Raw genomic sequence first — 27,357 nt, forward strand, 5'->3', positions numbered from 1 at the left:
TTATTAACCATGATACGCCAGTTTATTTCTCTGTTTATAAATATGCCTTTACAGGAGCAGAAACCAAAAACTGTGGAGATATTTAGTGGGCACAGCTGAGCTGCCATGAGCTCCATACACTGCAGCTCCACTGCAAGAATTGCCCCATTCCACTGAGAATCTACAATCGTTATTTAAATACGAATATTTGAAAAGCAAACAATGAATGACTAAGAATTACAATAGAAAATACTTCATTGTAAGAATGTTTTCCTTCTACAAAAGAAAAATAGGTGCATGTGGAACTGACTGTAGAGAGAAATGCAAACCCTGCCCTGTGTGCCAGAGGTACCTGAGGTGACACAGTGATTCCAACATCATCCTCTGGTGCAGATCAGCCTCTCACAACTACTTTTCAAGGAACATCCACATAAAATATTTACACTGCACACATGAGAAAAAGGGGAACAGTGAGATGCTGAAAACATACTGGCCCAGTTCCACATTTCTTAGATACTTAGACACAAGCTTCTCCCACCAGGCCTTAACAAGGATATTGCATATTCCTGAAAAATCCTTTCCTGCAGGACAACAGGCCTGCAAACTGGAAAACCCTCCTACAGCACCATATTGGCCTTTGGAAGTGCGCCGTGCTTTACTTGGACAAGGAGCAGTTGTGCGAGCCGAGCGCTTTCTGGACGGCAGCGGCGAGATGCGGGGCGGTCGGGCTCTGTGCGGTGCAGCTCACCGGGAGTCCCGCGGCTTCCAAAGCCTCCGCGGTCGTTGGCCCGATGGCAGCAAACTGCGGTGACAATATTGAGTTATAACAGGTGTGGGATCAACTCTGAACTCGTTCCTTCATGCCCTCCCTTCTTCACTGACATTGTCAACGCATCAACTTGCATGGCCGAGCTTACAAAACTGTACTAACCCTTTCAGGTCGAAGTCTTTAATATTAACCACCCATCAACTGAGCTACTTAGACATTACTTAGGAAAGATTATTGTTTATCTCACCATTACAAAGATATAAAGCTCTTAGTCCCACAAAACAGGGAAAATGGATTTTAATGTGCCTCAGCCTGTAATTGTGGATTCAAACAGGAACTGCTCACACCTTCGTATTATGAAGAGAAAATAAAGCACATTCCCAGTGGAAACTGGGTAAGTTAATTGCAAAAAAAAAGTGAAAACAATTACCTTTTTTAAAATAAAGACTCTCAGCTATAGAATAACATTTGTATTTGCTATAGCTTATTTTTTTCAGAGAAATATAAACAAAAGAGAAAATGAAGGTTTGTAATGGGTGTTAGCAGCTTTCCCATCTCTCATTCACCATCCCAAACTGACTCCCTATTGCACTTCGCCACTTTTAAAGAGAACATACCTTGATATGGTTGATAAAATCCCCTGAAAGCTTCTGAATGTGCTGGAGGCAAAATTTGACACCAGATGGGCTGAAGAAGACGATACTTGCAGGAACTCCCTGAGTAAAAGCAACCCCAGATTAGTCACTGTTGGCAGCAGCGTCGCGGTCACGGAAATCCCTTCAACTGGCTCTCTATGGGCCTCAAGTGTGTTTATTGATGAGAAGCAGCAGTTCAGCCACACAAAGGGTTTCCTGGGGGGCAAAGCCCCTTTCCACCACAGAATGCTGCAATTCAGCTGGGACTTGAACCAAATACTTTGTCACACAAGTGCTTGGTGATAAATGTACTCAAAGTGTTCTTAGGCTGTAAGGCAAATTATCTCCTTAAATCCATTCCCATCTCTGTCCATTCTGCAGATTGTTTCCCTGTTCGTGGCTTGCTCGCCCTGAGATGCTCTGGCAAAGACGAGGTGATGCCTCGAAACTGCAACCCCCGGGAAGGGCTTTTTGTGTCTCAGAACAAGCCCGCCTTAAAAAAGCAGCACAAACCTTCTGTAGCCAAAAGGTAACAGCAAAGTTCTGTCTGGAGCAGCAGACCCAAAGCACACGCCTCCTTTAGCACCATTTTCCGTCTGACCAGAAAGATACGCTGGTTCCACCCAAACCACATGTGTTGTTATAGTGCGTGACTTGGAAGCTAGGCCTGGCTCAGGGAGGCCAGACTGGCGGTTTAACACAGTGCTGTTCAGCCTCACAAGGCTCTAACACTTGTCACCTATGTCAGCTCTCCATGTGCTAAATATATAACCACAGTATCATCAGTTAAGAACTAAAAGGACGTGAAGAACACATTTTAACAGCTTCACACTGAAACAAACGTCTAATTGCAGAGAGCAGGGAGCTCCTAAGAAGAGTTCAGAAAGTCACAAAGTCCATATGTACTAATTACTCTTATATCTGCTATAAATTAAATATCACGAGGTTCAGAATTGCAATACCCACCCAGAGAACACCAGGATACAATTTATCCGTTAGACTGACCATCCCATAACCTTTTAGGACCTCTTGAAAAAGAACTTTAAAATCAATACGTAATTTAACAAGATGTTAATGCACAGAATTTAAAGAGAGGTGCGACATGCTCCAAGAGGCCAAGTTTCTGTAAGAAGCAAAGTCTGCATTTTGAATCAAATTAATCCTGGATATCATATAAGCTTCCACAAATGGAAAATTCAGTAAAAGACATTATTAGTGCATTCTAATCTTTTACTATGTACTGATCCTTGCTTGATGACATTTACTAGATGGTTTTAAAAGGAGAAAAATTGTAGCAAATACAGGGTGTTTCAAAAACATGGTCCCAATCTGAAATCACCGCATCTCTGCAATTGGGTCCATCTTTTTGAAACACACGGTGTATCTAAATATGCTCCTCAACAGCACATCACTTCAAATGAGATCAGGTTCCTAGTGGATTCTGATTGGTAATACAGAGCGAAGATGTCCGGTGATACTTCAATTACACTAATAAAAACTACTAATAAAGCTGTTTAATAAATATCCTCACTAGATGTAATTTCTGACATGGTATTACTTAAAAAGCAATCTTGTCCAGCTCAAGGGAATGAACTGAAAATAGAATTAATACCTGCAGTTATTTCCCAGTAATTCTGAAACATACAGGAATTTTGCAAGTAATTGCCATAAGTCGCTGAGGGACTCACTCCCTGCCTGAAACTTTTGCTGGAGGAGTCCCTTGATAATCAACAGTAAACCCAACCAAGATATTCATGTATCACAAGTAGCATTTACAGACAGGGGAAAAAAAGGGAGTATATTACTGAGTATTATTATGTACCTCAGAAATCTCACACTACATCAGCATCCAATACCTGTTGTTGGAAATATCTGCTCAAAGATCCCTGCAGGTCCTTGTGCTGGGTTGTTTGATAAACAGTAACGCTTTCCAGAGGCACACCTGGAATCGGGATAGACACTAATTAAACAGGGTTGTATTCATTTCTAGCATTTCAATAAAACACTCTCAACATACTAATTGCACTTAAGTGTACTGATTTAGGCTAAAAAGTTACAGAAGAGAATCTGTGAAGGATTTGTAGGTATTGCTGGAGTTGCAAGATGTACTAAAGGGAAAACTGGTAAACCTTGCACAGTTTTTACTCCCATCCTCTAACTTCTAGCCAAGAAAACAGCAAATTCCATGTTTACTTATCCGAATTGGGTTCCCAAGCTTTAGATACAACTTTTCCCATAACTGACTAATTAAAAGGAGGCTCCGAGGGAAGCTCAACCTTTTTCTCTCAGCACTGTGGGAAGGACTTCTCTCTTCAGGGCTCCACAAGGAAAAAGAAGAGGTGATGAATTAGGTTTCTCTCCTGTAAGCACACAAACAAGAAGTTTAATTAACTTATGTCTTTAATAAAGAGTAAACATGATACATTTAATACACCTGAAAGGTTGAACGCTGCAGTAAATGCCACATGCTTCAGCACAGACACAGCAAAGATAACTGCAAACATCTGCAGTGCAACTGCAGCCGCAACTCAGAGCACAGAGGCTACTTAGCATGTAAATTAAAAAATATTCCATAATATGAATACATTGGCTAAAAAGATCTCACAAAAGATAAACTGCATTTCCATTCCCCTTAGCATTCTGCAGAGCAACACGAGCACTGTGCAAGTCGTCTCCTCCTCCTCAGAAACACAACCTTCCTCCATTTGAGATCGGAACCGGAGCGGCGCTCTCCACACCAGCTCTCTCGCTATGGAAGATGCTCCAGCACACGAAGAACAGGATGAAACACCAAGCTGGAAAGTTTCAATCTGTCCAAAGCTCTATTTTCTTACCTCCCCAAGGAAAACTGATCCTACTCCCATTGCCAGAGCGGGAGTGGAGATCCTCCCTTGCTCCTCTCCTGGAAAATGGGAGCAATCTCCAGCTTTAATATTGTTACATTGGAAGGACCTTTGATACCTGGCTGTTTATAACAGGACGTGATACACCCGGGATGCAGCTTCCACAGGTTTTTCATGTTTCTAATACATTATCAGCAGGGTAAAACAAGTTGTGCTTAAAAAAATACCACCAGGTATTAATTCCTGTTGCCACCTCTTGGGTTTCGCCTCCTCCATTCCCTGTGCCCACGTGCCGGAGACAGGAAAGCGCAAACACTGACAAGACGAGCATTTTAATTGAAGAAGTTAATTTTTGGATGAGAATTTAAAAGCAGAGGGGTTTTTGCACAGTTTGCAAATTCAAGATGAAATTCCACACAGCTTTGCATTCACCTGCCAAAATAAATGGGACTTCCCCCAAACACTATTTAATTACTAATTCAAATGTATGTTTAAGAGGCGACCACTAGCAAAAGAAATGTTTTGAGTGCTGCAAGTAGATTCCCAGTTTGTAACAGTAAGTGTTGGAGATGCCTCAGCGAAAGAAAATAACAAAGAACAGCAATAGTAAAAATCAAATGGAAAGACCCTGGTAGCAGTCACCATGGATTTATTTGACTGTCCTCATGGCACACTGAAGTTTTATTAGAAGCCATAGATATATTCGTAATGAAGAATGAACTTGGGACAGAATGTAAATACGGTAACCTAAATATGTCAGCATCCATCCTGCTGTCAGTGAATGGAGATGTCGGTGTGATGTCTGTACACAACACTAATCCCTTCTGACTTGGGTTACAGAGCACAGAAGAAATCCTCAGCAGGTCTGCAGAACACAAGCAGCATTGGGCCTCATGGTCTCCCTGCTCCTGTAACCAACACTGGAATAAAACCAACAAATATTTGCCTTGAAAAGAGACTAAAGCTGCTGAGCCAGTTAAGGACTAAATCCCTTTATTTTCCCAATCACTTATGCTGAAAGCACAGAAAGTGAATAATGAAAGAAAGAATCACAGAATCCCAGAATGTCAGGGATTAAAAGGGACCTGGAAAGCTCACCCAGTGCAATCCCCCCATGGAGCAGGAACACCCAGCTGAGGTTCCACAGGAAGGTGTCCAGGCGGGTTTGAATGTCTGCAGAGAAGGAGACTCCACAACCTCCCTGGGCAGTCTGGGCCAGGCTCTGCCACCCTCACTGAGAAGAAGTTTCTTCTCAAATTTAGGTGGAACCTTTTGTGTTCCAGTTTGAACCCATTGCCCCTCGTCCTGTCATTGGTTGTCACCAAAGAGCCAGGATGTTCCTCAACTGGGCTGAGAAAATAACCAAGAAGAGGGGTTTTTCCACCCCCAGTATCACACACGCTGTTTTCTTTACACCTGCTCCTAGTTTCTCTCCCATTCACACAACAGGACAGAGCAGTATTTTTCTTGTCTTCCTTCTCAAAAAAAGCCTCCATCTGCAAACTGGCCAACGTTAATTCACCACTGCAACTAGAGCTCCTAGCACTAAAAATCAGCTAAAATCCTTTGCTTTAAAGTATCTGTCAAAGAGCAGACGTTGGTTATTCGTCACTTACGGCATTCTTGCGCTGAAAATTTCATTTTTAATTTGCAGGATTTATTATTTAATCTTGTGTAGACAGCTATCATTTTATCATTAAGTATTACATATAGCTAAAATATTTGCCAATGAGTTACAGAGCACTCTGCCCATTACAAACAATACTTGCCAGCTCCAATCAATTTTTCTTTTAGCTATAAATCTCTGCTATTCCGCACACTTTGCTGATCAACACTCTTTCCTGTCTCGTTATGCCCACCAGCCCCACCCAGCGTGTCAGGGTTCTTGACATCACAGCCACCACTGAAGCACCAGCACCTTATTCAGCAAGTTCAGAAAGTGCGGACAGCAGCGGCGCTTTGACCAGCAGACACAATAATTCATCCGATATCTAGAATAATTGTCTAATTGTCATTTGTTTCTCTGCCCAGCGTTAGCCAAAGGCAGAGTGTTTACCTCGACTGGCTGACTAACGCAGCTTTTCACAGCGTTGCTCGTTCTCTGTCCAATCAGTGCACACCATGTGAGCCTCTAGATGTAGGTTTCTCTTTCTGCTTTTAGATTTGAGGTTGAAATTCCACTATACAGCTCCCTGCGTTCCCAGATGAGCGGGGACGTACCCAGGGCTATAAAGGATCTCCCAGCAAACAGGTTGCTGCTGAGATATTGAACCTTTGGGGTGATTTTCTCCTGGAGCCTGGGGACTAATGCTGCTGCCTGGGTTTGATGTGTTTTCAGGGGACGCTCTGCAGGCAGCAGGAACCTCAGTCCTGGATCCGCTGTGGCACCGGCACGTCCGTCAGAAGCTCCCAGCTCACATTCAGCCTCTTTCTTCACAGCTTGTACTGACCCAGCCACGCAAAACTCATCGGCCCCTAAGCCTGAAAATGTTTGTTACTATTGGAAATTCTAACTAATTACAGTAAAAAAAATGAGGAAGCCGACAAACCAGACTTCTAAAATTACCCAACAATCTGATAATGCATTTAAAAGCAGCAAACAGATTGGAATTACAGCTTTAACCATTAACAAAATGGCTAAACGAAACATAAATATCGTTTTACCTAACCCTCTTGTTGTGTATCGATAAGGATCATGGCTGAAAACATTGTGGTGAAACCAGTTCATCCAGCCACAGATGACACATTCAGTATAGGCAGAACTGTGATTTACGTATCAAGGACAAGCTAAGGAGCCGCAGCCCAGGCCGGCTGGCCATTCCGATACCGGAGGATGTGCTGGAGGGCACACAGCCCCATCTTCTGATATGCCCAGCCTGGCACACAAAGGGGAAAAGCTGAGACCCCTTAAGGTGGCCCGAGACTTGTCCATCTTTCACAATCACTCCATCCCCCAAGACGTCCCCCTACTCAGAGAGCTATAAAACAGCTCACCCAACCCAGCACTGGTGGGGAACACAGCACCCTGAGGACTCTTACCATGGGAAAACTGGACCAGACACCAGAGGACGCTGCGCTCCTGAACTAAAACCCCAGCATCCTCGCCAGGGGGACCGGAGGTCACACATCATCGTACAGGTCCTGTCATCCACGCTGCGGAGCCGTAAGAGTGGCTGGATCCCTCACCCCTTTCTTTCCTCCTTTCTTTCTGCTCTTCTCTTGTTTTTCTTCTATACCCCTATTTCTTTATAACTTTCTCTTATATCTTAGTTTTCCTTCCCCCTTTACCACTATCTTTCTCTCTTTTCCTTTTGAACATATAAGAGTAACAGAATCTTCAGCTCTGCTGTTGGATTTTGTATTATAGCTATTAATGGTTGCCAATATATCACTCATAGTAGGATTTTTGCTGTTAATGTATTGATAAGTTCTGTGACATCATAAAATACTTTTGCCAAGCCACTATTCGCTGTAACTAACATTCCAACACGTACTTTTAGTAAAACTCATCATTGAATTGGACCCCGGGAGTGACTGTCGTTCACTTCACATAACCACACAGAATTAACGCAGAGTTAACTCACACCCGGTCTCATCTGTTGAGTCAGGGCACATGTCGCATTCAGAGTTAACGCATCCCCCATCCCATCTGTTGGGACAGGACACTGCTCTGCAACTTCTTCAAAACCACCCTCTTCTGGTGCCGAAAATGAGATTCCTCAGCAAGCAGGTGGTCATTCTGAGGACAGGAGCCCCCCTCAGCCACTGTGAGCTATGAACAGTGACAAATCCCCAGCGCCAACTGGCTTGAAGCGAGGACCAGCTCATAATCATTGCAATCTTACCATTAGGCAGCAATTTCCAGCCACTACAGCTTTGATTTTGAGTAAAATACACTTTGCCTACTGGGTCACATGGTATTTTAATCAATTACAGAGTCTAAGATTTCATGTAGATTTATATTTTATATATGTATTTCCAAGTATTTTTATTGTTTTTTAGAAATATCACTCATATTCCCAGAAGTTAAATTCACAGGTTCTGCATATGAGATATATGCAGTACGTACGCCTCTGCTTCAGTGTACACTTGATATTATTTATAGGAAATTCTGAAACAATGGAAAGTACATTAGCTTAATAAATAGGAGATATTAGATACTTACTTGAGCAAATATATTCAGCTAATTTTTCAGCGTTTCCAGACTGTTCTCCTTTCGGAGTAAGGCCAATTTCTTCCACTATAACCAAAAGCAGGTAAGAAAAGCATTGGCATCATTGAGAACAATTCAGATTTACTGTCACAGGAACAAGGGTTCAAAAGGGAGACCCAACCTCATCCACACACACAAAAACTTCTTCAAACAGCAAAAAAATGAGAGCACTTGAAGTAGTAACATGCTACGAAAACTCAATTTTAGCTCTAGAAAGCTACACATGAAACAAATACGAACGTTGGGGATAGCTAAGCTGGTTCGCAGCTATTTTTAAGCTCTAGCACCTGCAGCAGTGAAACAAAAAGCACCGTCTGTGCTGAACGGGCTGCAATTCCAGTTTTCATTCTTTTCTGACCAAATTCTTAAAGCAGCTGCCATCACATTACAATAAAAGCCATGAAAACCCAGAAGCCAGATCCTTAGATGAAGCACGTATAGTTCTAATGTGTGTATCATTACCTGTTTTCAAATATTTCCATTTATAAATCTTACCTATATTTTCTTCTAAGCGCCCTTGAACAGCAGCTAATACTCCAAAAACTCTACTTACACGACAGATTTATCTAAGATTTCATCCTTTAAACCCCAGCTTACCTAGAGAAGCTGTAGCTTTTCCAACCACATAGACTGGCTTGGAATTCCACCTTTGTTTAAGAGATTTCGACCAGGCTGAAAAACATTTAGTTTAAATTAAGCACGCAGCAACAAAATATGAATGCTAAATGAGTATTTGGACTTCTGTTTAACCTAAAAATACAGCAAAATAACAACTAATACTCCGCTACATATTTCGGCAAATCCGGGTGTACACAATGAATTTTTAATGTATTTTTTCATTGTGTAAACAGCAGTCTACAACATGTTTTTAAAGCCTAATTTGGGTAAACAGTTCTTAGCCGCTTCTGCTAAGTAGCTTTTTTAATGCACACTTGCCCTATGCCAGATCATTTCCATTTAGGCATTAAGAACTTTAAAAAAGCATCAGAACTCATGGGGAAAAACAAGCTCATAGGACAAAGGCAGATTTAGTTGTACAAACTGCTGGTTTCAAACTCAAGGCTTAGGCAAAAATATATATGACAACAAATAAAAGGGTAAAAAAAAAATCTATTCCCAAGCGTTACGGTTCTCTGTAACACAACTCCATCTTATACAAGATTATAGAAATGGATTATATATCAAACTTACAGCAAGAATAATTTATCAGCTCAGAAATAAAATGCACCAGACACCAAAATATAACTGGTAGGAAATGGTTTCCCTCCTGCAGGCAGTAAGTGGGTTCTAAATGACACCTCTTGGTTCCAGCAACCTCATCCCTGTGTCTGAAATCCTAATGACTCAAAATACAGACACTAAGTCTTTCACTGTCTTGTCTGAAAACAGCAGAGGACATGCAGCTCCGTTCTAGTATTCTTGGGGGGAAACGTTAGAAACTACAGCAGAAACAAGGAAACTATTCTAATGAAGGAAAAAGATAATTGTTACCTTTGAAGGGAACCCAAGTGGGAGCTAAAGACTCATTTTATTGATTAAAATACATATTTTGGCAGCTCCCAAAATTCCTAGTCACAAATAGGGACGAACTCTAGAGAAGAGATTACGTTTGACCAAAGATCCTAAAATACAGTCCTGTGCTGTTGAACATGCTAAAGTAAGTGAATAATCTTAGTGTATTTACTGCTTTCTCAGAGTGTGACCTTACTCAGTCCACAGGGAGTAGTGCGATTGCTCCCCAATATGCAGCAGATACAGCAATACACTCCAAGCCAGACCTTATAGCTCAGCTTAAGAATTCAGAAGAGTTTACACGGATTTTATAGATCCCTGGTACAGTAATTTCTAGTTAGCACTCCGCAGGATTCTCACAATGAATCTGCTGGCTTTTATGTACCACCATTTCTTCACCGCTTTTTAGCTAATGCTTAATTCACTTGAGAAATTTTATATTAAAGATGGAGAAATGTCTTGTTCTGTAAGACTTCATATGAATTAAACAGGCACAGAAGCAGCACTGGCCAGTTTCTGTAACACGCTCCTCTCTACAAGGCGGGAAAAGATTTAGCGAGCAAAACTAAGCACTGCAGCAAAATATTCCTTACGCATGCGATAACCACAACTGAAAAAGCTCACGCTAATTAGCAATTGGCACCAAAAGCTCTTTCCTTTCATATTTAACAATAAAGTTAAGTGCGGAAAACCCAACCCTTAACAGCTCGATTTAGCACGACACCTTTATGATGTCAAGAAACTGAGAGATAAAGCTTTTTTAAAAAAGGCATATTCTAAACACCTACTCATGGCGAAATAAAATGACAAACTTCACAAATTACTGAACCAGAAAGGCTGAAGAATATAAATACGCACTTACCTTCGTTTTTACTGCTCTCTTTTAAACAGATCTTGATGGCTTCTAATGCTCTCGGACTGGTAAAAATGAGGCCTCCATAACATTCTGGATGAGAGAGCTATTTATAAACAGTAAAGTCAAGAAGAAAATTAAAGTGAATAAGTTAAAAAATTACGTTGATCAATTCTTTATAATCTTGTGAAGAACAAACCAGCTTCAATAAATGTCTGAAAAGGGGCGAGTACGTCACTACTATCAGTGGCCAGAGTATTTAGGAGAGAAATGTGTAACAAATCTCAAATTCAGAACCAAACTTGCAGAGATGATATTAATTCTGAGAATGTGTAGGAGCAGACAAGGACTCCTGTCACTGCAACGAGCTGGAAGGATGGGTGTGCAACACAGGAGGTACTTACAAAGCCATACAAGAGCAGAGAGTAGGAACACAGAGGTTCCACCCAGAAAGCCCCTTGCTCCCTGTCCCCCAAAGAACAGTTAAAATTACTGAGGGACTCTCAAAAATCAGTACAAAAAATGGAGAAATGTTCTTGGATCCCTTGTAAACGCAGATCATGACACATTCCACCACCTAACGAAGTTCAGTGCTCCTGGAGATTGTCAATAAAGGGAACCTCCCTCAGAACACCTTTTCAACCTTTTAAAATGAAATATATACATAGAAGAAAGAGCAGAAGGAGACCACTGACTATGCAATGTTATTCCGTGTATCCAGGAGATGCAGTACATACTTTCAGTACAATGTAAGGGTGAACCTCCAGTTGTCACTACAGTCTTCTAATTTTTTAATGTAACTTCCTGTGGCCCACCAACCTAAATGTGAATTCTATCTGACTAACTTAATTCTTCCACAAGTATAAGCAAGGAACTTGATACAATACTGTATTGTGTTCTATACAATATTGTACCATTGTGTGGAAGCACAAAAGGAGGTACCACAAAGGGCATCATTAAGATAAGACATGGCAACCATGGTCTAAATTCTGTTGAAAATAAGACAATTGAAATAATTCAAGACTTACCTTTTCAAATAAGCTTTCAAGAGATACGAATTCAAATGACAAAACTGGAATCAAAGTTGCTTCAAATCCGTGTAATTCTAATTCCTATTAAAAAAAAATACAGCCCTTGAAATAGATTACAAATGGTATTTTCTTCGTTTTCAAATAATGGACTCAGCACAAATATTTCTTTTTACTGAAGTAAAACAGAAAGGCATCTCATTTGCTTTGGCTGGTGAAGCTAGTTTGGTTTCGTAAGTTATTTAGTACTCCAACCTAATACTAAACAGCTGTGGGACTGAGGATCCTTACATAGCTACTGAATAGTTACAGGACACAGCAGCACGTCATTCTGAAATCCCTATGTGACAACCGACCACTTAATCTTGCAAATATTCTTGTACATCTCTGTAATTCTTCCAAGTCAGTAGAACTGCTCTAACGAGTCAGACCTGCCACACAAGCAAAGGCAGTGGCAGAAAGGACCACAGCAACAGGACACCTCTTCTCCACAGTGCATTTCCAGTAAGACTACTCATACTTTTTGTAATATTAATCGTATCCCTATGAACATAATCAGTATTAACTAATTAAAATGAAATTATCTTCATATCAGTACTTTGCTGAGAGCTTCAACAGTGAATTCTGTCCCAATGCCCCATAACTAAAATATTTTTTTTCAGTAACTGCCAATTTTCTGGTATATTTTTTTCTTCGCATAATTTCAGACATGCAGTCTCATTTTGATGAAGCACATTTTTCACTTTTGCAGTTAAATTCACCTATGTTGCTTAATGCATTATGCTATTATTTAATCACGAAGTGACACAATAGTCTACTATTTTAAAAGTTTACTCACTTTAATATACGGATCTGGTCCAGACTCTTTGTCTTTGGGATCCTTCAGCAACAGAACCTTCATTGTTTACCAAATAACTGCAGAAGAACTCTGAAATACAATAATGGAATTTATCTAAATTAGATCTAGAGGACTTGCTACTGAACAGTGACTTTAACAGCTCCGTTTCAAAGAAACTGGGTTGCTAACAGTTGTGCTGCTCTCTACACAATGAGTAAGCAGTTAACGTACATTCTCTGGGCATGAATACCCACCCTGATAAGAGCAACAAATAACGTGGTGTCTTCAGATAATGCTGCTTAAGGGAGAAACTACAATGGAAGTTGTCAAGGAGAGCACATTTTAAAGGAGAATATTTTGTAAAAGAAATAACCCCTACAATGCAGTCATGTTCAGCAACATAATAAGCTCCTACCTATAAAAACATTCTATTATTTTCAGTTCCACGCTGTGCTCACCATAATGAATATGCAAGGCCTTACGTACCAAGCGATTCAATTTGATGCATTTGGGGTCTAACCCTTTTAACGGGGGAAAACATGTGCAGGGCAGCATTTCAAAATGTTTTTTAAAAATACAAACATGCATCTGAATATAACATGTAATATTCATGTGCCTTCTTTGATATATCTATAGTAAACAAGGCAAGACTGAAAAAATGTATTCAGCCATTAAAATGGGAGATGATAGTTCTCAGTTCCTTAAAAGTTGACTTTGGTGCTGAATTCAAAGCCTGTTATAATACGTAAGCAAATATACCAAGGACCAAAGCAAACAAATGCAATACTACAAACAGAAAGCCATTCTCCAACTGCACAGAGCCTTAATGAGCTGTGTTACTTTCCTGATCACACATGAGCAAATTCTCCTTAAAATGAGAACACCTTAAATTTTGTTCACCCTCAAAACTTCATCGAAGACAAAAAACCCATTCAAACAAAAATGCCAAGGGAAATGGAGGCAGCTTCAGACAACAGTGGACAAACCAGGATGGGGTACAAGCAAGCAGGGCTCAGGGTCACACATTCACCACAAACACTGTGAAATGCAGGTGGAAAAGGGCACCCAAAGCACCACGCTAGGAACTCATTATCTCACTCTGATACTACCTTAGTTTTGTGGCTTTTAAACTACACTTTTCAACCTAGGTTTTAATATGTGATGTCACGATTCAGGTGTTGGATTCTGACCATCTTACCAGCAGGCAGGGAAGGGCTCACAGACTGCCCAGCACTCAGTGTCACAGCGCAGGAACCGGCAGGGCTTCGCAGGCCTGAAAACACGTGAAGAAGAAGAAACGGGGACTTTGTCAAGGGCTGTGTTCTCAAAAAACATAATTCTTGATGATTTCAAACTAGAGCAAACACCAAAGTAGATCCCATCCATGGCTTTTAAGAGTCAGACTCCTAAATACTCTGGAATATCCAGTCACTAGTAGCTTGAAGAAGGTAGGGCTGAGGGGCTTCTCAGTCACTTTAACACTCTAACAGTCTTTAAAAATCCAACATTCTTGTAAAAATCTAGTTTGCGCACAGTTCTTTGTAGCATAGATTGTTGTTCTGATACTGAGGTTGCTATGTTTATTGTAACTCTACCTTTGGTGCTTATGCTCTAAGTCTGATACACATACTAGTAAAGTCGAACAGCACCAAGAAAAATGATGTTAACTCTAACCTACCACATCTCCCTATTTCCAAAATATATAATGTTTAATAACATTAGAAAGTCATCAAAATGTAAACATACAGGAAAAGAAGTCCTTCTGAACTGTGTAATACCAGATATGGTTGGACTCAATGATCTTCAGAGTCTCTTCCAACTGCAATGATTCTATAATAATGCTTTTTGGATAAAGCCATTTCCAAAAGCATTGTAATAAATCCCCTAGATAACATGAGAGTTAATTCAGGTACACCTGGGGAAAGCAGACTTCTAATTAATTACTTTAGGTAATTAGAAACCCATCAGTTTCCCATCCTATGCCTCAGTATTGTGTCAAGTAATGAATAACAATAAGAAATGGGTAAACATCCACGCTTAACAAGGTGACTTACAATAATCAAAGTAATTATTTTGTTGAGATCCTGCATATAAAATATATACTGAAACCAAAGAATAATCACAAAGTCATAAAACATAATGAACTACCACAAGATGCAACTACCTACCTGTCTCCTGTACAAAGCAATGATACAGACTGTATTTTGGGTTCAGCCATCTGGCTCATTATTATAAAGAGCAAGACTGCACAGCCCCGTTGCTCATAGTAGCCACTGGCTTATCTTCAATTTCACCAGAAGGCAGCTCGTTAATCCGCTCCAAAAAGGGGCTACAAGTGTCCACCAGGAGACAAATTTAACCTATGGAATCTGTAGGTTTGTGCACTCATGAATAACGTGTGTTTTGATCTGCAACTACCCTCTGTTTGGTTTTACTGCTGAAAAAATTAGTCTCTTTTCCCGCAGCCATAAACCTCCCAGACCGTTCTGTTCCTTCTGTCATCATAGTTCAGGCAGGTTCATGTGGGTTTGGTGACAGGTGTGACCGAACAAAAACTGGTGGAATATACCCATTTCAGACACATCGCTGTAAACTGGGACAAAAGGCAGATGAGACGCCTAAGAGGAACAAGCACACATGAGCACATTTTCAAACCAAAAACTTACCACTGCACATACAAAGAAGTTAAAACTTTACGCTGTATTCTTCTTGTGGGCACAAACAATACATGGAAGTTTGTGTGACTTGCTGCAATGATGCCAAGGTCCCACTGCACCGGGAACGGGAACAGAAATGGTTTACTTGTGTCCTTGAGATGTTCCTAAGGAATGCCCTACAAATAACTGAAATGCAATTGTCCAGTGAGTTTTCTCCTAAATACATGTAGAGTCAAGAACCCTGACAAACATTCCTATTGAATAAAAGAGCATTAAGAAAAAACACATAAATAAGACAAGCCGCATTTTTTGTAATTTTTGATGTATTCTGAGGGCGTACTTACAAGACAAAGATATATGTTAGATAGCTTATATTTTTTATTTAGCAATTATATCTTAAATATTTCATCAAGAGAGGTAGGCACACAATTCTAAACAACCATAAAAAGCTTCTATTTAGAACAATGAATGGATTTAGCAGAGTCCAGCAGTGCTCAATCTGTATCTGGAAAACCAAATGTGTAGGAATGACCTTAATAAGTTTTACACTGCCAAGTCTTTGCTTATAGGATGATGCCGGCCACCCACTTTTGGCTCACTAAACCAGCACTTTGTTTGCCTGAGTGCCAATAACAACCCTGCAAAAATGGTTCTTCAGATGTTTAAAAAAATACCATTTAAAACCCATTAGGTTTGCAAACCGCTATTAAGAGGACATGAGATTTTTCTGTCTTGAGCACACAAAGATGAAAAATAAATTACATTAGTCTGAGGCTTGGGAACCATCCAGTTAGCTCTGATAACAAACTACAAGAGGCATTACGTCATGGCTAAAACCAGCTTGGTGCCATTTTTCTGAGTCCACAAAACTTAAGGTAAAGTCTACCTTACTTAATTCAGAGGAGGGGTAATTTTAGGTCACATTGCATATTCAGAATATTCTGCTGACAGACATAATTGAAATGCTTCCCATTCACAGCATCGCACAGTAAAATTCAACATCCCTCTGCCGTTAATTAAAATCTAAAGCTGATTACAATGGCTATACCTGATATTAGTAAAGATGAGCAATACTCTCTCATATTCAGAAACAAAAACCCTTTGCAGATTTTTTTGTATAGAGCATTGTACAGAAAGGACATCTCTGTGGGTCACTTAACTTCCATTTCAAAAGCTGTCCCCAAACTAATTGCGAACTATCTTTAACACAGAAGACAGCTTGCAAAAAGGAATAAAAGGGTCCTTTTGTTTCTTGCTGCCAAGTGACACCAAGAGCTGCAAAAGACATTAAACTTCTCCAATACTATTCATATTATAATCAACTGTATGGGTCAGAAAATAAGGTTTGATTGCCAAGTGCAAAAGGTGTTCCATCATAAATGTAAATGGAGATGAGTTATAACACACAATTGAGATATGATTTTTAAAAAAATTGTAAAAATCCCTGGGCTAGGATTTTTGATGCTGTGCATTTCTTACCAATGTTCTTCTACTACAATTACATGGGTTTGATAACCAGAGAAGGAAAAAAACTGTAAGGTTGCCATGAAGTATGGTTCAGAAATCCAGCACACTCAGAGATGATGTAATACATGCATCATCAGTTAACAACAACAAAAGATTTGACAATAATTCCTACTATTTGGGTGTCTATGTCGCAAAACAATAGAACTGGTTCTTTGGCATGGCAATCCAGAGAAGAATAAAAGGACTTGGACCCTTCTACTACATCATGGATTTTTACCAAAAGCAATGTTAGTAATTCATCTCATTCCCAACTGATACAGTTCCAAAAATAAAATGTAAAACTGTATATAGGCACAGATTGCACCCCTACAGAGGCAGTTTTACTGCAGCAGTAAAGGGCTTTCCAATATATCTTTTTTCCACATGGAATTCTTTCCCTGTGTACCATGTATTGGCAATGAGCTACCTGCTCTTAGAACAGACACAGCTCTCAAAAAAATAAACACAGACGTGTTCTACACTTTAAAGGGACATGCAAATTCTAACCTATTTGGATGTATTTATAAAGCTGAAATTACATCCCAGGCCCTGTGCCTTGCATTTCTTCTGGCCAGCAACAGTGAACACCCAGTCTTCTTCAAACGACCTCATTAACAGCTACGCTTCTTCATTAACCAGACAGGAAGACTTAAATGGAACATGGTCCACATGAATGAGGCTCAAACATCAATGGCCACTTCTATACTTTTTTTGTAAAGGCCACATTTACACTGTGCTTCCTGCATTCTACCTCACTCCCTTTTCTGCTGGTTTCTGTTCTGGAATTCTCTATAACTAGTTGGAGAATTATTTTGTTAAGTAAGCTGTAAGCACATGGCTCCTTTTTAATTTAGCTTTCAGTAATTTGATTAGATGTTCAGGACAGACTCACAGGCCCCAGCACTCTATTTCAGCCCCTGTTTAGCTCCCTTTTCTTTACAACAGTGCAACTCACCCGTTCAGCAGAAACAGGCCAAGAACAGCGGCGGTGGGGACAGAAGAAATGTGAGGACACCTGTTGCACAGAACAATTATTCTTCTTCTTTTAAACACAGGACGCTTCAGCATGGCAGAATTAACATGGATATATACTGCCACGTATCACTTTCAAGTATATTTTGTAAGGAGCCATTGAAGGAAGAATGTTGTTTTTAGAACTGATCTGACACCTGACCCCAGAGGAGGGAAGGACTGAGAGACATCCGACTATGGACCCTTAATGTAAAACAAAGTCTCTTTGAACTAATTCCAGAGCACAAACTGACAACTGTATTTAAAAGTTTTAAAAGTTAAGCCAGGGGGAAGGGTAGCCAGAGAGCCAGAAACCCATATTTTAAATAAATCAATAAGGGGGAAGGGGTTGTTAGAATTAGACGAACAAGACAGGTGAACTGAGGCAGGGTCGGGTGGTTTGTAAACCCTGCAGTACCAACCAGGGGGGGGAGCAGGGGAGGGAAACTGAGGCCAGGATTAGGGTGATACAAGCAGGGGCTTTCTGCCCTATTCCTTGTGCCTGCCATTAGGTAGAACACCCGGTTAATCGTTAATAAAATATGCTTTGCTGAGAGATCTGCCTGGGCCTATTATACTGGCAAGGTAGTCGTTTCCTACAATTTTGAGTCCCGGCAGAGTCCAGATGACTCTCCCAGAATATTCTCACAGAATCCCAGAATGTCAGGGGTTGGAAGGGCCCTGGAAAGCTCATCCAGTGCAATCCCCCCATGGAGCAGGAACACCCAGCTGAGGTTCCACAGGAAGGTGTCCAGGCGGGTTTGAATGTCTGCAGAGAAGGAGACTCCACAACCCCCCTGGGCAGCCTGGGCCAGGCTCTACCACCCTCACCGGGAAGAAATTTCTTCCTTGTTTTAAAGCAGGTGGCATCAGCAGCACAAAGCGGGGAATCCCGGTTTTTTTTAGGAACGTGTCTCCCCCACCGCTCTCCACACACCCCGGGTTTCCTCCCCAGCTCCCTCCGCAGTTCAACCTTTCCCTGCACGACATACCCCGATTCCCGCCTGGAGAGCTCTGCCGCGCTACGGTACCACACACCGGAGCGCCCCACTGCGAACCCCGCTCCGTCCGGGTGCAGCCGGGAGCAGCAGAGCCCGCCCGCCCCGGCTCCCACCTGCGCGCAGGGCCGGCGGCCGGGCCGCCCCAAGCGGGCACCGCGCCTGCCCGCCGCCGCTCCCTCCGCCGCGGTCTTCCGGCTGCCGAGCGCCTGCGCGCCAGCCCAGTATGGCCACGCCGGCCAAGCGGCGGGCACAGCCGCAGCCCCAGGCTGGGGAGAGCGGCTCGGAGTCGGGGTCGGAGCCGGAGTCGGACTCTGAGGAGGAGGAGAGGATCGATGAGGTGAGCGGGGGAGCGCGGCCTTCGGGCGGCGCGCGGGGCCTGCGCCCGGCCTCCCCTCACGGGCCCCGGGTGTCCCCTCTCAGGGCCGTCCCCTGACATACTGTGACTAAAATCAGCTGGAAAACGCTAGAAGCAAGGAGCCGGGCTGAGGAGGCCGTGACCGGGGCTGTTGGGGAGCGGGTTGTGAAGCCCCTGGTGGGTCGGGCCCAGCGTGGGGCCGGGGGGGCCGTTCCTGTGGCAAAGTGTGTGCCGTTAATCGGTGAGGTAAAATGTGCTCGGTTAGTTGTTGGAGAGTCTTAATTTTTTTCTTTTTTGAATGTTGGAATCCCCGAGGCCACAATCACTTGAACACTCTTGGCCCTTGGGTGTGTTCTGTCCACATCCATTCTTGTGTGGGACTGGAGGCAGCCCCTAGAAAATAATGCTTTCAATGTAGAAAACTTGGTTTTATTTCCTTTTGCTGGAAGAATGGGTGGAGGGAAAATAAAAATTAAAACAAAAACAAAACGCTAGGTGTCAAGGAAATAAATTTTAATTTCTGAGCACTCTGTGTATCCATACCTGCACATATGTGCTAATGCATTATGTAGTTGTGAAACACAACACTGACAGAGGAGTTGCCTTTGTAGTAAAGGAAGAGATATGGAAGAGATATGCACTGACTTTGAACTCTTATTAAAATCCCCAGAAGATAAGGTGATATGTCATTTGGGCAAAAAATAGAAATATCTGTCGATTTCAACTTGGTACATTTCAAGTTAAATATTTTGCTACCTTAATTGACTTAGCCACCATTTCACTTTGAGTTAATTATCCTCCTTTTTTTTAGATGAGGCCTTAGTTAGCTTATGTTAGCAAATAAAACCGAACAAACCCTGCCTCTTAAAAAAACTGTGTCGTGATAAGAATTCAGGGTTTAATTGTGTTATCAGTCATACTAAGGTGATGGAAAAGCGGTTCCAGTTTGCTAGAGATGTATGCCATGTTAAATGGATACTTAGTTTGAACTGACATATGTTTATGAAGTTCTTGACTAGCATTGTTAGTACTTTGTGTCGTGTTCAGTGTTTGTAAACTGATACAACATGTTGCACTGGTGTCTAGACACTGAAGTTAAGGCTAATGGCAATAATACCTTTTTTAAAGTGTTCAGCATTCCTGCATATTTTATATATATATATATATATATAGTATTTATATGTATTGTAGTGTTTGTGGATGAAGTTTCTTCAGTTTGAGGATGGTTTCTGTGTATCCTGTACTGGTGTGTACTGCTATGTTTTATTTGCAATTGTGTATGTACCAGGTAAAACTTGCAATATAAATTATTTTAATTCAGTGGTCCAGCTTTTGAAGCTGATATATCATTATTACATCTGTTTCAGTTTGGAAGTCTTGATATAAAGATATATTGAGTTTCCCTCAGTCCTTGTATAAGACACCAAGGTGCGCGTTGCTAATATTAAAGAAATGTGCTAAACATCTATAACTGTACAAACTTAGAAGTTTGTGCAGTCATGTGCTTAAAGGGTACACGTTTCTGTGTAATTCTCAGCATTTTAATTTTTGCCGTATTAACCTTTCCCTTCCCCTCCTTCCACTTCAGGTCGTAAAAAGACAGTCTCTTCATTTATGCAGATGTTTTCTTTATAATAATGACCGTGTGTTAGTTCTGTCAATCTAAGAACAACAATATGATCACCAAATGGGGCCTGGTGTCTGTGAAAGAGCTTTGCTCACTGCTGTATCATTGTACCGTTGTACGTAGCAGAGTATTGTTGCACAGTAACAGGACAGGACACACCAAAATATATGATAAGTCTTGATTTGCTTGTTTTTTTTTAATAGATGAAAGATGGAAGGTTTGTGAACTCTCATACCAGGGTGTTATTTTGGGTAGTGGAAAAGCCATGAAGCAAAACCAGTGTTAGAACATCTAGTGCGTCTGTGGTTTATATCAATTTTATGGCTGTGATTTGCACAGCGTTCAGAACCACTGTAAACTGTGTTTTGTTCAGAATTTACTGGCTTAATCGTTCAGTGGGAGCCTTGAATTTTAAAGCATTTAAAAGGTTCCTGGATGGCAGGAATGGATGCTGTGTGCACCAAAGATACAGTCTGTGTTCTTATATAGGTAGCTTCTCAAGTAAATTATGTGTTCTTGATTACCTCTATAGAGCTTCCATGTTTTACTAGACCATAGAAGAATATCCAAATAAGTCTCGTGATTTTTATTACCCCCTAAGTGGCTGTGTACCTGTTTTCTACATTGTAAATGAGCCTTTAACACTGTTCTCCCAGTGGACAATAAAGACCATGACCTCGATGTGGGCTTGGAGGGGGAGTTATGGTCTTAATTGGTGACAAAAGTAAGGCTCAGTTATTTAGATTGTTCAGAAAGTAGAATCCAAACTGACAATTAAAAGACAAAGTAAATATGGATGATCTCGAGTAGTGGCTCACAGAAGAACAGGTAGGCAAGGCAACCTTGGCAGATGGTGCTATTAGCACAGGATACCAGTAAAACTTCGGTAGGCACACAGTGTTTGTTCTGGAAGGAGAAGCAGGAGTTCACATTCTGGTTTTGCTGTGACTGAATCTCATCCTGTGCCTACTGAGCAGACTTCCAGAGTGGGGTTAATGATACCATTAGGATTTGAGGAAATAGCAGAAGTATGGGTTTGGATGTAATTATTTAAATGTCCACAGCAGTCTTCATCTTTAGCCAAGGCATTACACTCCAGTCCTGCAGTTTTAAGTGTTTAACTGCCTGGATCAAGCCTCTGTACAGTAAACATAATTGTGTGAACCAGATTGCAGGAATAAAGCGTTAAAGATTTGTTCACAGCACAATTTGTAAGTTAATTTTTAAAAGTTATTTTCACAAGTGCTCTCTAAAGATTCCAGAAGAAATTATTACTGTAACAATTGCTGACATTTCTGAAATATGGAAATATGTTCCATTTCTGATGTTGACCATTACTTATCTTCAAATTTCCTGTAGTTTAACTTTGTTTTGATATAGCTTCTTGCAAAGTACGTTTGATTTTCTCTGTTTTACTTCTTCATAGGAAGTGAATATTGAATTTGAAGCACATTCCATGTCAGACAATGACTACAATGGGATAAAGAAATTACTGCAACAGGTACTTTGACTTCTTGTTAGCTTGGTTGATATGTCCATTAATAAATAACCTCTGAAGAGTTACGCAAAATCATCAGTTCACGTTATCTGTATTGATTCATACTTTACTGCACTTCAGCTCATGAAGATTAAACAATTACAGCCACAGTGAACGTGTCCCCTTCACCATGGTTTCAGGACCTTTACCCAATGGACTGTAGGGCTGTTGTTCCACAGTGGGTATAATCTTCCCATCTTCATTGTATCAGTTGGTGCCTAGAAAACTTTGTTCAATGTTAATCAATTTCCCGGAGGGTTTTTGGTAAATTACAGCTCTTAAAAAACAGACAGGCAAGTAATGTGTCTGTTCTTTTGGCTGTTTCTGTGCTCAGCAAGCACTCAGATCATACCAAACTCAAAAGGATGCCAGCTCTGCCAAATGCCAGCTTGTGAAGGGTACAGGAGCAAGCACTTCAAGGAGCTGATTTTTAATCTTTACAGTATTATATTGAAGGAAGTTAAATAAACAAACTCGCTACATGGATATTAAAAATGGAACAGAGAGTTGCATCACAACTTAGAGAAATTACTGTCTTTATTACTGTCTAAAACTTCTTCATACTTGTTTCTTATTTTCCAGTTGTTTCTAAAAGCTCCTGTTAACACAGCTGAATTAACTGATATATTAATACAACAGAATCATATTGGAAGTATTATCAAGGTAAGACAGAATTTACTTTTCTAAATGAAGTACAATAGCTTTTTGTTGAAATGACATAACAGACTTTCAGAAGGGGTTCCTGTCTTTGTTATTTAAATGCTTTCTTGCTTTTGGCTTTGAGAATAATTCTTCTATGGGAGCTGAAGTTTTTCGTGCCTACTTTCAACCAAACAAGGAATTTGATTGATTATTTTACATGTGGAAGGCATTTCACTTTTCTTTTTGAATTATGGTGTAGTAGAGTAATAATGCTGTAAATGCTGTAGAAAAGTTTGTTACCATCTCTGTAAGAAGTAGGACCTTGTGATTTCCCTGTATGTGGAGAGATATAGATCAAAAATGTCCTGCATGCAGTTTCCTTTTGTGCAGTTCTTTGGGCATAGGTAAGGATCCCAAAATGAATTCTGAGCAACTTCTGCCATGGCACTGGAGCACTCTGCCAAGGCTCCAGAGTGACTCCTGACCAGGGAAGCTGTTCAGTGCTCTTGAGTGCTCAACATGCCATGGCCATGCTGCCTTCAAACCCAAAAAAGCTGCCCCCACATCACAGTTGTGCTGTTGTGCCATGTTGCATGACATACTTGCTATACATTCACTTTTTGTCCTGTGCCAATAGTTTTTCCACTCGAGTCTAATATGATCATTATACTACAACTACGTGACCCCAGTTCTTTCCCCAAAATTTTCATTGCAGGGTTTTGTTGAGCTTTTTATTTCACTCTCTATCAAAGCTCTATTGCCCTATGGATTTTAAGACTTTGCAGGTTTATTTCCCTACATTAGAAACTGAAGAAAATTGGTTTTGCTTAAGATACTGCCATCCGTTGTACTGAGATACTGCTCATTATATTTGAGCTATCAAATTTTAGTGTCTCTTGAAAGATCCTGCTGTAGAAGATACATGACCTGGCTCTCTGCATAGCTGGCTCTGAGTATGCAGACATTCAATGATGCGGCACTTTCATAACCGTAACCAGAATTTGTAGGTTGCCTGTTTGTACAGATTACCTAGACGGTTTTCATCTGCTGAGCATCCTCTGGAAAGAAAAACATTTCTTGCTGCAGAGAGTGGAAATAGAATGTCAATGTGAGTTGTTGCTTTTTCTTTCATTAACTAGCAAGCAGAAGTCCAAGAAGACAGTAGTGACGATGAAGAAGATGATGATGAAGTCTTTGGTTTTATAAGCTGCTTAAACTTAACGGAAAGGAAGGTTGGTACTCCTCATTAGCATCTAGACAGTAATGAGTGAACCTGCATCCTGATTTTTTGCCTTGTGTAACAAACTTAGACAACTGGATCAGGATTTTGAATTCCTCCATAGAGGACTATGGTCTTAAAGCTGCACATCACTCAGCTTTCCTTTGAATCTAGTCCTGCATAACTTGTTGAAGGTCAAACATAAACCAAAGAGTAGAACAGAGAGTTAAAACTGAGTCTAATAAGTACTCCCAGGGTAACTGAGCTGTCAGCCTCTTATATTTCTTTGCTTTCATCTTTTGCAGCTTTTGAGTTCTGCTGTTGAATGTACTGATGTTGCAGCTCCTCGCTGCATTCCTGTCAGTTAGGAACATTTGTTTGCCCTCAGCTTCAGGACTGGTAAATAAATTCAGATAAATCATACAGCGCTTTAGAGACTGCTTAAGGGAATTGCCAGTAGGCCTGTAGAATATTCACCTGAAGTTCACGTTCAAGGTTTTCTTGTGTAAATAGTTGTTCTGTAATGTAATGAAAATATACCTTTTGATTCTAGGGTACACAGTGTGCTGAACAAATCAAAGAGCTGATTCTAAGTCGATGTGAGAAGAGTTGTGAGCAACATGTAGTTGAACAGCTGAATAAGATCCTAAATGACGGTACTAAGCCTGTGGGTCTTCTACTAAGTGAAAGATTCATTAACGTCCCACCACAGATTGCTCTGCCCATGCATCAGCAGCTTCAGTAAGTTTGGGGTTTTTGACATGATGTTGAACAGTAAATTTTTGCAGAAATCTTATTTATATAGAGCTATGTTAAGACAGGTGATACTATATATGTAAGACATGAACAGAAAAAAAATATTTTCATTTGATATAAGATCTTCAGTTAATTTTAAAATATTTTTTATATCTTTATGCTTTTCAAACTATTTAAACTTCCAGACAGAGGGGATAATTTAAGAATATGTGCTGTTCTACTGCAGAAATAGTTGTGTGTGTATTGTAGATTGTGCTGCAGATTATTTTCATGTTGATGTAGTAAATTTAAAAATGAGAACTTTTCGTAGCATGCCAATAATGAGCAACTTGGATGTTTCTGCTCATGTGTTAATGTCTGGCTCTGGAATGGAAGATTTGGATTGAGGGACAGGAGTTTTGGCCCATGAAAACCATATGCAGTGTTTTGATTAGTGTCAAGTAAATGAGTGAAGGAGGTTAAGTGCTGCTTGATCTCTACTCGTTCATGGATTTATATCATGCGCTGGGTAACAGTAAGTAGATAAATCCACCGACATGCAGCATTACATTGTTTTAGTGCCATGTTGAGAACCAGGAAATTGCATTAGATAAGGAGCTCCAGTAATTAAATGAAGATTTTTTTCTTCTTTTTGCTCATGGAGGTAAGATTAGAAATCAGAATAAGTTCACTATTGTCATGGCTCATTGAAAAAATAAAACAGACCTTTAGGAATTACTACTTTCATATGGAAGAAAACATGTAGATAGAGCTGGTCAGGAAGGCTTTTAAAGAAAGAAATGAGGCACTTAGAATAATTTTCAGACTCTCTACCATGAACAGGGTTTGGGGAAAAAAGGGTTATTTTGTGAGGTGTGGAAAGACATCCATATTTTTATTGTTTTAAAGGCAAATAGTATGTTTAAGTACTACGAATGTGTGTGCAAAGTCTACGTTCTGTGTCACTCGTAAAAGAATAGGCTGCAATATGAATATCCTTTCTATATTAATACATTATAAAGTTTACTTATACATTTGTTGGGGGGTTAAATTGTGTATGTAAACATGTATTTATCTTTAGGAAAGAGTTGACTGAGGCACAGAGAACAAACAAACCTTGTGGAAAGTGCCACTACTATCTCCTTGTCAGCAAGACCTTTACAGAAGCCACAAAGAGCAATTCTAAGAGGAAGGAAGGGAGAAGTCAGCAAAAGGAAGAGTTAATGTTTGCAAATGCAGAGGAAGAATTCTTTTATGAGGTAAAACGTGATTCTTTTAATTTAAAATGTTTATTTTTCTTTACATATTAGCAAAAAAGGTGTTTCACCTTAAATTCAAGGGGGCTTTTAAAAAGATAAGATCACGTATCTTTTATATTAAATTTAGGAGTTGTTAGAATAGTACTGAGATGAGTAAGCAACCTGGTTTTGTGTATTGAACACAACACCTTTTGTATTTAGAGAATCATGGAGACGTTTGGCATCCATAAGTCCAAATTATTAAATTAATCCTCTGTGTTGGTATGAATTTACTAATATGTTACTTGTATCAGGTCACAGTTAACCTGACTATAAGCTGGTTTGGTGTAGGTTCTACCTGTAGCAGCATTACTACCTGATAGGATCTCCAGTGCTATGATGATAAAAGAAAAATTCAAGGAATACCTGAAATAAGCAGAGATTTCATGAGAAAGATCAGGTGTTACTTTGTTTTGAGGCCAGTGTCTTGGCCTCAAAGAATTAACAAGCTTTATCTCTTTCCTCATAGCAATGCTGAAGAGATTGAACTGAATGTAATAATTGGCAGACTTGTTGAAATATGGTCAATGAGATGCCCAGATCTTTAGCATGATCAAATGCCCCTATGTAGTTAGTCCTGTGTCAGAAAAAAAACAAACTGCTTTTGAGGCTCTATCTATGTTTGGTAATGCAGTTTCAATGCATTTCTCTCATTTCTCTGAGGGCTCTTCCCATGAAACTTAACAGATGTAAAGCCCTGCGTTTGTGACGTTGTTGTTGTATTATGTGTAAAGTTGATTTATCTGTTTGCTTTTGGATACCTGTTACTTTAGAAAATGCTCAGAATAAACCCCTTTTGAAGATCCAGTCAAGCAGCTATCACTCCCCTTTTGTCTGTGTTCTACTCAGGACAAGTATATTAATAAAAAGCGCCTAAATACTGAGATTAATATGTTACTTCCTATTTTGTGAGGCAGCCCATCTACACAGTTCTGCTGTTCGCAAGCCAAATCAGGAAAGAGGAAGATGCAGTAAATTAAAAATGTATTTTGAAATGCAAAGACTTTTTCATTGTTCTTTATTTTTTTAAAAGCTTTAAAAATATTATTCTGCAATATTATTGCTTTGTCAAGAGCCCATTATTTTTCGTTTCTGGCAG

At 40.3% G+C, this 27,357-nt stretch overlaps 2 protein-coding genes across 9 annotated transcripts in view; one reads left to right on the forward strand and one right to left on the reverse strand.

The window, feature by feature from the left end:
• On the reverse strand, nt 1-19,047 carry UROS (uroporphyrinogen III synthase). 8 transcript variants are annotated; one of them, XM_071812233.1, is made up of 13 exons: nt 18,837-19,047; nt 17,789-17,848; nt 15,337-15,440; nt 13,869-13,943; nt 12,671-12,760; nt 11,833-11,916; nt 10,814-10,910; nt 9,037-9,111; nt 8,392-8,466; nt 3,660-3,743; nt 3,240-3,325; nt 1,366-1,464; nt 1-781 (listed from the first exon to the last, which is right to left on the reverse strand). In XM_071812233.1, exons 5-13 carry the CDS (start codon nt 12,731-12,733, stop codon nt 635-637), a joined length of 810 nt encoding a protein of 269 aa, XP_071668334.1. In that variant the 5' UTR covers nt 12,734-12,760; nt 13,869-13,943; nt 15,337-15,440; nt 17,789-17,848; nt 18,837-19,047; the 3' UTR covers nt 1-634. The 8 variants fall into 8 exon arrangements, with proteins under 8 accessions (XP_071668334.1, XP_065699484.1, XP_071668335.1 ...); XM_065843412.2 differs by having other exon boundaries at nt 15,337-15,513; XM_071812234.1 differs by having other exon boundaries at nt 17,789-18,048.
• BCCIP (BRCA2 and CDKN1A interacting protein) overlaps nt 19,014-27,357 on the forward strand; it is a 10,688-nt gene continuing 2,344 nt past the window's right edge. Inside the window, exons 1-6 of the mRNA XM_065843410.2 lie at nt 19,014-19,182; nt 22,254-22,328; nt 22,947-23,027; nt 24,146-24,238; nt 24,779-24,966; nt 26,042-26,219. Coding sequence (XP_065699482.1) covers nt 19,069-19,182; nt 22,254-22,328; nt 22,947-23,027; nt 24,146-24,238; nt 24,779-24,966; nt 26,042-26,219 — 729 coding nt within the window. The 5' untranslated portion in view covers nt 19,014-19,068. The remainder of the gene's footprint in view (nt 19,183-22,253; nt 22,329-22,946; nt 23,028-24,145; nt 24,239-24,778; nt 24,967-26,041; nt 26,220-27,357) is intronic.

This window comes from Patagioenas fasciata, chromosome 8 (assembly GCF_037038585.1).
Source record: "Patagioenas fasciata isolate bPatFas1 chromosome 8, bPatFas1.hap1, whole genome shotgun sequence".
Classification (NCBI taxonomy): domain Eukaryota; kingdom Metazoa; phylum Chordata; class Aves; order Columbiformes; family Columbidae; genus Patagioenas; species Patagioenas fasciata.

What these genes read in the sequence shown, in the direction of transcription:
- UROS (XM_071812237.1), bottom strand. Translation starts at nt 12,733, where the DNA reads ATGAAGGTTCTGTTGCTGAAGGATCCCAAAGACAAAGAGTCTGGACCA. An exon ending in AGAGAGCAGTAAAAACGAAG is followed by an intron (nt 9,112 to 10,813) that starts GTAAGTGCGTAT and finishes AATGTTTTTCAG; the next exon opens with CCTGGTCGAAATCTCTTAAA. An exon ending in GCAGATATTTCCAACAACAG is followed by an intron (nt 1,465 to 3,239) that starts GTATTGGATGCT and finishes GCTTTTACTCAG; the next exon opens with GGAGTTCCTGCAAGTATCGT.